At 40.1% G+C, this 13391-nt stretch overlaps 1 protein-coding gene across 1 annotated transcript; it reads right to left on the bottom strand.

Moving 5' to 3' along the window:
* Nucleotides 1-1087: 1087 nt before the first annotated feature.
* On the bottom strand, nt 1088-2069 carry LOC142968290 (rho-related GTP-binding protein RhoV-like). Its single transcript, XM_076108103.1, has 3 exons — nt 1755-2069; nt 1621-1679; nt 1088-1537 (listed from the first exon to the last, which is right to left on the bottom strand). The coding sequence occupies exons 1-3, from the start codon at nt 1912-1914 to the stop codon at nt 1088-1090; spliced, it is 669 nt and encodes a 222-aa protein (XP_075964218.1). The 5' UTR covers nt 1915-2069.
* Between the last annotated feature and the right edge of the window lie 11322 nt (nt 2070-13391).

The following is a 13391-nucleotide window of genomic DNA, read 5'->3' as shown; positions in this document are numbered from 1 at the left end:
ACTGATATAAAACCTGATGATATACCCTCTGTCTACAGGGTTTAGGTGTCTTTTATGCAAATATTTTATGGAGGGGAAGTGGTAGGCTACATTTTTTACACCCAGTCTTTCCAAAAGGCACTCAAATCCTCTTGGATTTATGCTACCCCAAAGCACAGTAAAATACCATAAGTTATTACAAGATGAAAGCAAGAGGCACAACCAAATATTTAAATTAATTTGCAGATATTGCTATAATGTTATTGGGTCTCATGTGTTTTTGTCTGTCTCATGTGTTTTTCTTTAGTGTTTTTGTGCTCTTCTGATACATGTAAATGAATAAGATACAGACAACTTAAAAATAATAAGACCTTGGTCTTAGTTGTTGTGGCAAATTGCCCCAAATGTCACAATACATTTTAATGAATATTATCTTTCTTTTAATATCACAATCCTTTTCAATTCTAATTAAATATTCATCTTCGAACAACATTTTACCAAAGACATTTCCAAGTGGGTGGCTGTTTTAAAAGTAATTGTGTTACACATGCCTGAGCATAAGCTTTCAAACAGAGGATGGATTTAAATGGCTTTTGTCTTGTAAAGTAACACTTCAAAGTATCAGCAGGTGACCATTTGTCTTAAATGAGTCTTTTGTGTTTTCCCTCCATTTCTTCACTAACAGCAGGCTACCTTCCTCTGCAGGGTCTGCAGACTATATGTTATCCAATTTAATTATGAAAGCAATTTTAAAAAAACACAACTGGCAATTAAATATGGGTTGCATAGTGCATTTATTACAAAGCTTTAACACACACATACACACACAAAAATATGAACAACGGTAACAAATAAAACATGAATGAAAGGAAAGGACAGAGAAGACGTAAAAAAGAGCAGAATATGTAGTTTACTTAATGCAATGAGTTTTGGATAAGGATTGTAACATTTCAATGCATGTCAATGCAGGTTGTCAATGATCATGAATTATGTTTCAGTGCACAATTCACATTCTGTGGAGAAACATTTGAAAACAAATGCACAATATGCCATAAGACTCCCCCAACAGACTGTGTCTACTGAGCAGAATCCACTCTTTGACCACACATCAGTTGACTCTGAAGACTTTCCTCCATCCACAATCACAAAAAATCTTGAAACGTTTGAGCAGGCTGAGCTTTGGAGAGGTTTTGCCGGTGTGCTTGTGCTTGATGGCAGCAAATATAGCACAGTCAAACACATCTTTGAGGTTGTGTTGTGTCAGAGCAGAACACTCCACATAGCCATGAGCTCTGATCCTGTGTGCCAGCCTTCTGGCCTGGCTGAAGTGCACTGGTTTGGCGCTCCGCTGGTCCAGATGAATAAGGATGTCCACATTGTGGCAAAGGTCCGACTGAGTTCCAACCAGAAGGATGGGAGAGGTTTTGTTGCCGGCTCGGATTTGTGGGATCCATTTGGAGGTGATGTTGTCAAAGGAGACAGGGTTCACCAGGCTGAAGCAGAGAACGAAGACGTCCACATGAGCGTAGCACAGAGAGCGAAGATGGCCAAACTCCTCCTGTCAGATAAATTCACGAGAGATAAGGAAGAAAGGACTAAATGGTCTGGTGAAGAAATTCCATTGTGGTGTGGAACATTTACCTGTCCAGCAGTATCTATCAGTTTGATACGAGTTGGGATGCCATTCACATGAACCAAACCTGTAAGTCAAATAGAAACCAGTTGTATTACTGAGTCAAGCAAGCTTCAACCTTTAAAGAATAACCTTCACTCACCGGTGAAAACATCAAAAGCTGTTTGTCTGTACTCGCTGTTGTATCCGTTGAAGATGTAACTGATAATCATGCTAGTCTTCCCCACAGCTCCATCACCAACCAGCATGCAGCTCAGCTCTCCCCTCAGCCTGTTGGGTTTATCACGTCTCTGGCAGGCCATCTTTCCTTATATATTTAGGCTACTCCATTTTCCCAGCAGTTTCAAAGTCCAAGCAGGAGCGCAGCATTACTGTAAAAGATGTCTTCTCCCCCAGGGGCCCGTTGGTGCCAATAAAGGAGAGAGGACACCTCGATTTGAAAGAACAAAGGCACCCAATCAGATAGTCTGTTTCCCTTTGATGCTGATTAACATAGTCACTCCCACCAAGACGTGACGGGCCTGACCGCCGGTAAAAGTCAGCTGTAGGTACAGACAGTAACTTCCAGACTGCGACTTGCACAGCAGAGTGCAATGTTATAAAGCTTAATAGTCTAAAAAGTGTATCTTATCTTGTGCAATATGTAAGTATATATTTATATCTATCATATCTACAAATATACTGCTACTAATAACTTTGTAGTTTAAGGGCTTGAAAGAAGCTATTTTTTCAGGCTACTGATTCATTTTAAAAGCTCGTGCTGCTTCTATATTTGCTTCTGCCTCTCGCAGTCTCTATCGCTCATTAATGTATTTGATAATTGAGTGTAGTACCAGTATTGATCCCTAGAGGGAGGTGTTGCCCCAGCATTGGCTTTTGCATGTTGGTGTCCACCTTGTGCTTCATCGTGACGCTGCTTTCAGTTTATTCTCAACAGACTACAACTTCTTGAGATTTCACGGATGGTCAGACACATTATTTAATTTTTTGTGTTTAATGTATAGTGTATTTTTGGTCTTCAAGTGGGACAGAAAATTGTCATCTTTCACAAAAGACCAGATGTCCATTTCTTAATTCACTTTATTAATTGTTAGGTAATGTGCTTCGCCACCATATCACACCTCAGTAACTTCGGTATCTGAGATTGTTTTTCCCTGACTCGGTTTATTGTTCATGTGTTTTCAATCTATGAATTCAATTTTCTGAAGGCAGCTTTATTCTCATGTGTAAAAGGGGTAAAGGGTACAGCGGAGGGGACATTGTTAAACTGTCACCAGCTGCAGTTTATGGCAGAAGCTAAATGTGCCATGTTTCATCCTGTCTCTTTCAGGGTGACTGGGTTCATAAATACACCCAAATAATATTCCTACTTTATTGAAATTAAAATCATCAAACATTCACTTGTGGTTTACACAGCAAAACAATGTACTTGTTGGTGAATATCTATTAATTGTTTGACATTATTAGGCAGTTACTCCAAGTTGTGCTTCTTTTGCATGGAACTGCTTCTGGTGCAAAGTTGTAGGAATATTTGATTGTGTTCATGAAGGTAATAAATGAGCGGGTTATGATGCTTATGATCGAGCCTTCAGATCATCACCACACAGAAATCCTTGTGTCTGTCCCCTGACCTTATGAAACAGGCTTTATTTTGTCATAATGATAAAATGTTTATAATAATGAATACACATTCTCTTACTGTATTTTGCTTTGAATAAACTCATTACTGCAGTTATATAGTTTTGCGGTATTCGAGCTGAGTGTATACATTAAAAAACTCAAAATGCACATTATCATCGTTGTATTGCAGAAGAACTGTAAGAGCATTGGTAAAATGTGGTTTTAGAGATCGGTATACATTTATGGGTGAAAATAAAGCTTTAAACAATGAGTTGTTCCTTATCTGTCTGAGCCTGCAGGAAACTCTGTGCATTGTGTTGTAAGGTCTCTGCTTCCTGTTTGCCGTTGTTTCTTGCTCACTCGTTCTTTTCTCCCTTTCTCTCCCGCTTTTCCCACCACCTGCGCTGTGAGTGATAGAGTTTATTCCCAATGGTAGGAGGACAACATCTGGTCCCCCCCCCCCCCCAACACACGTCATGTTGCCAGCTCGGCTCCCATGCTACACCTCTGGCAGCTGTGAGTCACAATGCTTGTGTTCCTTAAGCCAAGGTAAATGTCAAACACAGGAAACGGTCTTTAAATATCTCCACATCCAAAGATTCTCTTTCCTGTAACAGACACTTTTATCATCACAGCTCAACCAGTAAGCTGCTCTTCAATGCTACAAATGCAAATACAGACACTGTGCTACTGAATGCAAACGTGTTTGCATGTACCTTAACCTGTGAAGCAGATGTCAGCAGCGTGTTCATGACTTTAACAGTGGCTCAGTGTCTAGAGAGAATCAGTCGGGATGCTACAAACATGTTTTGGTTCTGCATTCTCACGCTCTCTCTCTCTCTGCATGACTAGACATGCAGAAATGTATCGTGACAGAGATCCATAAAAGTAATCTGCTTAGTAAGTCTCTTAACATGCAGATTAGGGCGGGCCCCCAAACGCAGCACACCTTAAAATTCATTCCTCTCATGTTGACTGACTCATGAATTAATGCAGGAATAACATAAACTCAAATGCCTCTCATGTCTCTCCGAACTATTGCTCTGGTTGTTAAAAAGTAAACCCAACAACTGATTCAAATTCCTGTTGTATCTTAAAGCTGACAACAATAGAGAAATCTGCCATGTAGGTGTTAAGAGATTATGTTCCTCTCTAAGCCAGAGATCAGCATGGCACACTGTAGACAGGGCACAAAACAAGTGGCAGACACGGAGATGGAGCAATAAACAAGCCATTTGTATAACACCTCCTGCATAATGTGTCTTTAAGTAGATATTGCCTAGGCTCTTAAGTGGTGAGGATTAGAGCAGGATGGGTGCTTCCATCACACTGAGACCTCTCATCATGGAAATCATTCCCCCGTCTTCTTTCGTTCCTAGATGTGACTTTAAGGTCACAGCGGGGACACATTGTCACTTGCTAAACATTTATTTGACATAATCTCTGTGATACTGTTTGCTTCCCAATGTTAAGGATCCTGACCCGCTTGCTTGAATTTGACACAAAACATATAAACTGTGGTGGATTCATTTGTTTTGTGTTCATTGATGACATGCACTCAGTTTTAGGAAGTTTTTACCGATGCACATAGACATTTCTTTTGTATGTTCTGCCACAGAATGCCAAATGACATCTGTCCCAAAAAAGATTCACATTTTAGATGCTAGCTCTCCAGTTTACTAGGAGCAAGATACAACCCCCTTCCCAAGACAACTCGAATTCTAGCACCTTATGGTCACTGCACCAAGTGATTCATGGGAATTCAGACCTGTGTGGCTCTCCCCCACCCCTGCCCTACCTCTCAGCTGACCCCTGTGGTTCACATTCTTGATTTGTAGCCAGTTATTGCAGGAAAGCATAAATTACATCTCTGAATCGTTGCAATCGTGGGAATGAGGAAATACATGCCTGGCCTTTTTAGTTGGATCAGTGCATTTGCAGTTAATCTGAATTAATATCATAACCATTTTTTAAAATCATTTTGATCTGAACCAGCTTAGGGTAAGTCAGCATGTCCCAATTTCTAAGTAAAGCCTAAGTGTTTTTGGTCTTTTGTTGGCCAGCGAGCAGACCCGTCAATTTAGATATTCCTGCTCCATTAAACCCTGGCAGGGGTCCAGAAGCAGCGGACTAATCCTACTTTACCCTCCAGAAAGCATCACAGGGGGGCTGTCCTCCATGCCTCATGGGATATACAGTAGCCCTGATTCAAAACAGTCAAACAAGTGTCCTTCAATTGATCTGCTTGGTGACTCTGACTGTTAAATTAATACATAGATTGATTAAAAACACATTTAAAGGCCCTGAAATTCATTTTCTAACTATGTGCAATGGGGTACTACATGAACACAATATATGTTTGCCAAATTTGCCAGTTTTGGTTATTTCACATGAGACACTTCTATATGTGCTGTTTTATCTGTGCCCTACTCACCGGTTTTAAGAGGTTAGGGTTAGTTTCGACAAAGTGATGTCACATAATTCTGTGCTCAACTTGAATCAAAATGTGACAGAATGTGTTATGGTTTTGTTTGCATATGTTGCCAGGCCACTGCCAATCAGATCGGATCAAACCACCCGCACCGGCCTGATGAAGCAGATTTGTTGAGTGTTCAACTCTTAGTATTTAATACTTTCAGTGGTTTAGCAGCATATTGTATAGAAATAGCATTTCAGTCACATTGGATTCCAGTCTCATGGTTATACCTTTATCTGGTTTTGTTCAGCAAATTAAATAAAAATTAAAAAGTATATTGAATGATTGAATGATTGACGTGAAGCAAACGGACTGTTTCAAGTCTTTATGCTAAGCTAAGCTAAGGAGTAGTTCAATCTTCTTCTTCTTTTTTACTCTTAGCAAGAAATCGTATTTCGGAGCTTTCCTTTAATAATAATAATTATAGTTAGGCTGATGTTAACAAGCCTGTCAATGGCAGCTGATTAGCACTAGTAGAATGCAGATCAATTTAAAACAAAATTTGAATAGCAAATATTATAGGGGTCCTACAAAGCTGTAATTTCGGAAGCAAATAAAAAGGTAAGTAAACTGCATTTCCCGCTCTGTGTTTTCACCAAACTGAGGAATCACAGTGTAGATTTATGTAGTAGTTTCTATGCATACCTGTAATCATTTTCACAACATCTCATGTTTTAGTTGTCTGTGGAGCTACCTGCAAGCTATCTCTTCTATCAGGACATCGTTACCTCAAGTACTTCTTTACCTTTTGTCGAGGTCACACAGAGCTGGTGACAGTACAAGTCTGGAATGCTGACTGACGTGCATTACACAATGCTGACTGACGTGCATTACACAATGCTGACTGACGTGCATTACAAAACCAATATATGTCATGGAAAAACCAGACCTTTGTTTTTTCCAGGTGAGATCATCAGATGTGATATTTGTTTTTGTCATTTTTGTTATTGTGCATTATGTAACAATAAAGACAAGTGTTGCAAGACTTGCTACATGAAAAAAATACATGGCATTACAAGAATCAAAGACGTTTTCTTTGGAAGCTGTTCAAGTCATGATGATTCCACGTACAAATGCAAATTCACATCAATCCCTCAACGCCTGAATGTTTGATCCGATGCGTTCCAGGGAACTGATAACAATATCACCAGGGGTCTCACCCTTTGGCCTTTGAAGCATCTGTGTTTTCTTCTTCTTCTTAGTTTCAATTGGCTCCACATCAATCCACACAGCAGCATATGTTCTTTCAGAGCTCGATTAGAATCAATTCAAACAGGAAACTCTGCCGCAATTGGCTGATTAACATGAGAACACAATCTTTTCAAAGGGATACAACTTTCCAAACAAACACAAAGCATCATTACTTGCCATTACACACTTAGGAAAGCATTTGACTCAGACTAAAGATAGAAGGGAAAAAAAGTGCTTGAAAAGCTAAGTTTATGTTGGTCAACACAAGAACGTTTTCATGGTTATCTTGATGAGATTAATTCATTGATTACAAAATTGGCTTTTGTCTAAGTATGTTAAATAAGTGCCTGTCTATTGCATGAGATTAGCTGGATTTTAACAAAAAGTTCCAGAGAAAGGGAGTGGGCAGAAGATTAAAGGCGTTGATGGTAGAATTCTCACTCTGAAGAGACTCAAATGAAACCACAAATGAAGTGAAAACACACATTGTGTATCAACAACATAACTTGCTCTTACAATCAGTCCTAAAAGACCAGCAGAGAGAGGCTATACTCAACATGTTGCAAAGATTCCCTCTTAAATCATTACTTGTGTGATATTGCAGCACAAAGTCTGTGAGACTCTCACAATGACTCTGCAGCTGCTTGATTGTGTGCTGCAGTGGCAACACTGTAAAATGGAATTGATATCCAACCTCCGTGAGTGTGTGGGAAACAGAGCTGCCTTTCCTGCTCTTTGAGAGAAAACACTCCAGAGAAAAATGGCAGGAAATCTCAAGGGTCTTTCGATTTCAGGCTGAGAAAGTGAGTCAGAGTACCTGAGAGCTTAGAGGCCTCATAATGTCAGGGCCATCTAGGGAGGGAAATGTCAAGCAGTAGCCTAGGTAAGAAAGTCCAAAAATTCACAAGGTCATTTGAAAGTGTCTGATTATTACATAGTGCAATTTTGGTTACACATATCAAACTTTAACTTCTAAGATGCACTTGCTTTTACAGCTTGTATCTGCCAACAGGGGGGGCTGGAGCCTCGTCCCTCATCTGTATTACTCCCACTAAAGGCCTTGTCCCCCTAAAACACAATTATATTCCCACTTTCCTTTTTGTACACAAGATTACATCAACTTTTAAGTGGAATTAGTTACCTTAGATCAGTGTTTCCCAAACTCTTTTCTGGGCCCTCACACAATGACAAACCACCGCGACCCAATTCACAACAGGCCTTGTCTATAAATTGTGAGAACACCGAATTTGCGTTAATGAATTTACTGCCATTTCTACATCACATTATATAATCTTGAATGGGTAAACCAGCCATTTAGAAGAGACAAATATGTTTGATGAATCAGAACTGTGTTTTATGCATGTGCGAGTGAAAACATATGCATGTTAAATACTTTATAAATGAGACCAAATAAATGCATTTAAGGGGAGTTAACAGGCGACTCATTATGTTTATGTTCTCTCATCAGCCAAACAAACAGAATGGATGCTAGCCTTTTATTTGAGATTCAAAGTAGGCTACAAACATCAGAACAATACGAACATTCAGGTTCAAAGGTGTATGCAAATATAAATGTTAAAAGAAACCCAAATAAAATCTCCTGTGACTCACCTGTGGGTTTCGACCTAGTCTTTAGGAATGACTGTTTTATATAATCTATCAAATGTAGGTCATGAGGCATGTATGGCATATCCAGCTTAAAACAAATCTTTAATTAAATTACCAAGGTTAAGGAAAGAAAGACCTAAACCACACCTCTTAATATTCCCTCAGAGTTTCTTGACGACCTGGTTGATCCCTTGAGTCTATATTTAGCAGCTGTTGGAATACTTTGGCAGTTCTGTGGCACTTTGAGGGGAAACATTGTGCAATCATTTTATTTGTGGCATGTGTTGACATCAAGAGAGAAAAGCGGCGTCTTTCAACAACTAAGTATAGCTAATGAGTTGGCCAATCATTCTGTAGCACAGGCTACAATGCAAACAGTGTGCTGTTTTTACCAAAACAAGCACCTGTCCCTCTCTTCACTGGGTGTGAGCTCTCCACAACTAGGTCATTAGGTTTTCACTCCTTTTTGTTTTTTACTCTCTTATTTCGGCTGACGTTTCAAAGAGAAAAATATAAATTGACTGATTAAAGAAATGAAGAATGAAGACGCAGGACTTCAAAATGTTACTGGAGGGGGAAGAAAACAGGCCACATCCTCAGTTGTGGGTGGTTGTTTGCCAACTGTCACTGTGGCACTTCCCTTGGCACTGGAAAAACCCACGTGATTCATCCAATTGATGTGCTTTGACAAAGAATAACACACAAGGTGGATTTGGCCTCACCTCAAATAACTATGCTGGTTGCAGTCATGCATGCTGCCAAAGTGAAGCAGCCCTACACTGAATAACACACCTTTGGATGCTCATGCTGAGCCATCTGCAGAAGTTTGCATACTAACTGAGTTGGACTTGTTTTCTGGCATTCCTGCTATCTCTCCCTCCCTTAATACCATTGTCTGCTCAAATGCTTTTAACAAAAGGTTTAGTCTGGTCTCATGCCACATACACAGTAATACTGACACATAAACATGATAAACCCCTGGGAAAATCTCCAAATATGTGGCCTTGCCACAAAATCGAGTATTTCCCTGATGAATGCTACACACTGGCTTAGGAAGTTGCCACTATTTTGGCCACGGGAGCATCCCAGAAAGTGTGAATTTAAAGAAATATTTTCTGTACTGTACTGTACTGTAAATATGTAGCTACAGCCAGCTAGCTTAGCTGAGCTCAAAGAAGGGAAACAAGGGAAACACAGCTAGCCTGGCTCTGTGCAAAGGTAAAACAACCCACTTACGAACACCTCGTGTCTTGTTTGTTAAGCAGTACAAAAACCAAAGTGAAAAAACAACACTTGGTGGTTCACATCACAGATGATAATGAAGTAAAATTTGCGTATTAGCGAACGCTAACATGCTAACACAACTAAGATGGCAAACATGGTGAGGAATGTTAGCCTTCAAATAAAACCAATGTTCAATATGGCAAAAGGCATTTCAACAACGCAGTGGTGTATTGCTTTAACATCTCTGAAGAGGATTCTTGAGACCATGTGGATCCAAACACATAAACAAAAATAACATCCAGATCCCATGCAACTGTGAAGTGTTAATATAGTATACTACATGGTATTTTGCTATTAAGAATTTCCATCAGAGCAACAAGGACTCAGTAAATGTTCAGACAGTACAACATATAATGTGTATAACTTCAAAATACTTGTTTTTCAAGTTAAAACTGATGAAAAGTTTCCTCACAGATGATCTCACAGATCCATTTCCCCTCAAGGCCCGACACCCCTCGGCCAGGCGCAGGCAGCTGCGGTGGGTTTGAGTGTAAAAGAGATTAAGGAAATTAAATTATGAGCAGCAAAAGTGCCATTCCTCGGGGATAGAGCAGGCTAATGAAGCAGGAGGCAGCTCTCTGGCTTGAGATTTAATTTTGTCGAGCCTGGTTTAGTCCCCAGTCCTGCTCCAAACAGATTGGATTAAAAGATCCAGTGAGTGTGAGTCAAGTTCTGTTTGAATGAGAAGAAACAGTTTTTACATCAACCACTGCCGATGATGAATGGATTAAAGAATGGTGTTTATTATAGCACAATGATGGATGAGACTAAACAGTATTCTTTCTTTAACAAGATGAGCAGCAGCTCACGCCCAAACCACAAGCCAGATTCAGTCTTTTCATCTAAGCAGTCAGAAAGCACAAAGGGTAACTTTGGGTCATTTTCAAACTAGTTTCCCGTGTTTTTGTGTCTAAGTGACTACTGGGAACAACCACTTTTGAAATTGGTTCAGTATAGAGCCAGAATGCTGCTGACAGCAGCCAATAAACAAGCTGCACGTAAACGCTCGGGGGCAACTCCTCATCGTCAATTTATATCCACTGAGAGTGTTTGTTTTTACCACTATTAAAGTCTGTATGGCAACACTTAGACACAAAAACGTGGGAAAATAGCGTCTAGGTTAAAAAATACCAAAGTTACCCTTTAAGTAAAATAACGTATGGAGGAACAATAGTTTCTGTTTCTATTTTGTTGATAGAAGGGTTCAGAGAAGGCATGTGGTTTACTGCCAAATCATGAGCCATTGTTTGTGGCTTTTTAATGGACGGTTTTCCTCTTATGGTGAAGTGGCCTCCAGACCGCACAGCACTCGTGTCCACTGGCAGGAACCCAGCGAAGGGTGAGTTGACCCTCAGCAGACAGAGCTGACCCCCCTATATAAGAGGGCGAGGGCTCTTAAGCGGATGGACTCCATTAGTGGCCCAATCACTTTCTCTTTAACACACTTCCAGGGTGACCTTCAGCCCTGCACTGACCAAGCCAAGGTCAGAGTTCAGGCTAGGTACACATTAGCATGCAGGTGGGAGCTCCGAAAAGCATCAGTCGGAAAAATGTTTTTGGGGATGTGTGACCGCTATTCTGAGTCATAATAGGCCAAACGCGCATCCTCAGGACATGACCTCAACCTCCACTCTGCGGTATTGTGTGTGCTCCTCATAATCAGAGTGCGTTTTGTTCAGAGGATAATGGCTGACATCTTTTCCTGGAGAGCAAGTGACCTCAGGAAGGGTACTGATATTGATCAGGGGTTCAAATTGCATAGGGAGCACAGTGCATCCATGTATATTGTACATTCTTCTTTGATGTCAATAGAGTATGCTGTTATTTTATGTTGTTTCATAGTATATTCAATGCTGATGCAAAAATAATAGACAGAGCCATGTGGAAATGTTTTGCTCCTCTCTTTGTGAAAGAGCATCCTCTGAATTGATGACCCCAGGGTTTCATATTCCCTCTGCACGTCTCCAAAGAGCCCTAACAGTGTGGTAAGGACCTTTATTGATTAACTTATCTTTATTGTTATAGCTCCAAATGAGAGGCGTTCGACTGAGCTGTAAATCAAAATGCTCTAATGCAACATAATTGATCTTTTATTGCAAGTAGAAAAATAACTGCTTCTTTCAGACTTCATAACCACATTTAAAACATTCTTTATAGAGTGACAGATGTATTTTTGCAGCTGCAATTGTCTCCATACAGTTGGAACTGCTGACGATGACTCTGACATTGGAGTTTTGACTCTGAACATAGTCGCTGTGTCTTTGTACCACATTGTTTTGTACCAATATGTGTGGGTGGAGAGGATTGACTTTGGCATTCTAACATAGGGACTGGATAAAAACAAATCAAATTAAAAGAATTGAACATCATGCGAACAGTATTGTTAAACAGTTTGTACAGCAAATCCGAAATGAGATTAGCCGTTCATGTTTCTACTGAGTGAATATCTTTACTGGTGACTCAGAAAAAGAAGCAACAACAAATTAATGAGAGAGAACAAATTCAAAGTAGAGTTTGGACTGGGAGGCAAAGGGCATACCAAATGCACTGAGTCAGATCATTTTGTTGCGCACTACATGTACCACATCATACCATGTCATGTTGTTGGAAGCCACAGACAAACATGAGTGTTGTTGACTCACCGCTGTTTGTCTGGATCTCCTTAGTTTCATCAAAAACAAAACAGACAGCACATAGAACATGTCGTGAACAGATTTTCTGTGGTGATTTAGCAACAGCAGGAGCCATAAACTGTTCTTTCATATATCAGTTGTATCATTGTTTTCTGGAAAAGCACAACCACAGGACATAGTGCTTTAGTTATGCAATGAGGGAATTGTCCATCTCAGGAGACTTTCTGTCCATGTCTTTCATCAGTGCATGTTCTACATGAGAGCTCTTGTTGATCTGTATGTCCCCGTCCTCTCTCTCTCTCTCTCTCACAGATCAAACCTTTGTCCTAGTTCTGGGATGATTTCTAGGAAAGCAGAGCAGTGAGCCACAGAGCCACATATATGTGCTGCTTAAAATGTGCGCAAGTTTATCCGTGGTTGGAACTATTTTCTTTTTTTAATCTGACATATGGCATGTGCACGTTATTGCATTTGCGATCAAAGTCCAGACAGAGAAAGAAACCCTATATCTGCACTCCACCTCCCAGCTCAGCCCCTATATGCTCTGCCTATACTATAAGAGCATGCAGGCATGTCTCCCATGGTCTGTGGTTTCTTCTAAGCTAACTGTTTGCACAGATTGCTGCCAACACCAGCACCACTAGATATTACTCAGGACAAGTGGTGCATGATGTATGCTTGATTTCTGGGATCACCATTACATCAAATATAAATATTCCAGATGTTTACATGCATATTTGTTGTACCTGAGAACTTTGGGATTTTAAAATAAAGTTGTATGTGTTTGAGCTTGGCTGCACAACAGGAGTTTTAAAATATGGACCCACCACTGTAACTATATGACTTTAAGAGATTAAGGCAATCCTGGTATCATAAAAAGAAAACGTTTGTATAGCCTGCTTGTTGTGACATGAACTCAAGAACTGCACAGAATACCCCCCGATGTCTACAAAACATCCAGAGTGTA

The sequence above is a fragment of the Anarhichas minor genome, unplaced genomic scaffold (assembly GCF_050575085.1).
Source record: "Anarhichas minor isolate MPS153535 unplaced genomic scaffold, ASM5057508v1 ptg000040l, whole genome shotgun sequence".
Taxonomy (NCBI): Eukaryota; Metazoa; Chordata; class Actinopteri; order Perciformes; family Anarhichadidae; genus Anarhichas; species Anarhichas minor.
Note: the sequence above shows the minus strand (reverse complement) of the source record. Positions and strands in the feature narration are given on the sequence as shown.

Bases quoted from the DNA above. Each gene is read 5' to 3' on its own strand.
- LOC142968290 (XM_076108103.1), bottom strand. From the start codon at position 1,914: ATGGCCTGCCAGAGACGTGATAAACCCAACAGGCTGAGGGGAGAGCTG. The intron at 1,680-1,754 runs GTGAGTGAAGGT...TTTGACTTACAG, and splicing joins AGCTTTTGATGTTTTCACCG to GTTTGGTTCATGTGAATGGC. The intron at 1,538-1,620 runs GTAAATGTTCCA...TTTATCTGACAG, and splicing joins TGATAGATACTGCTGGACAG to GAGGAGTTTGGCCATCTTCG.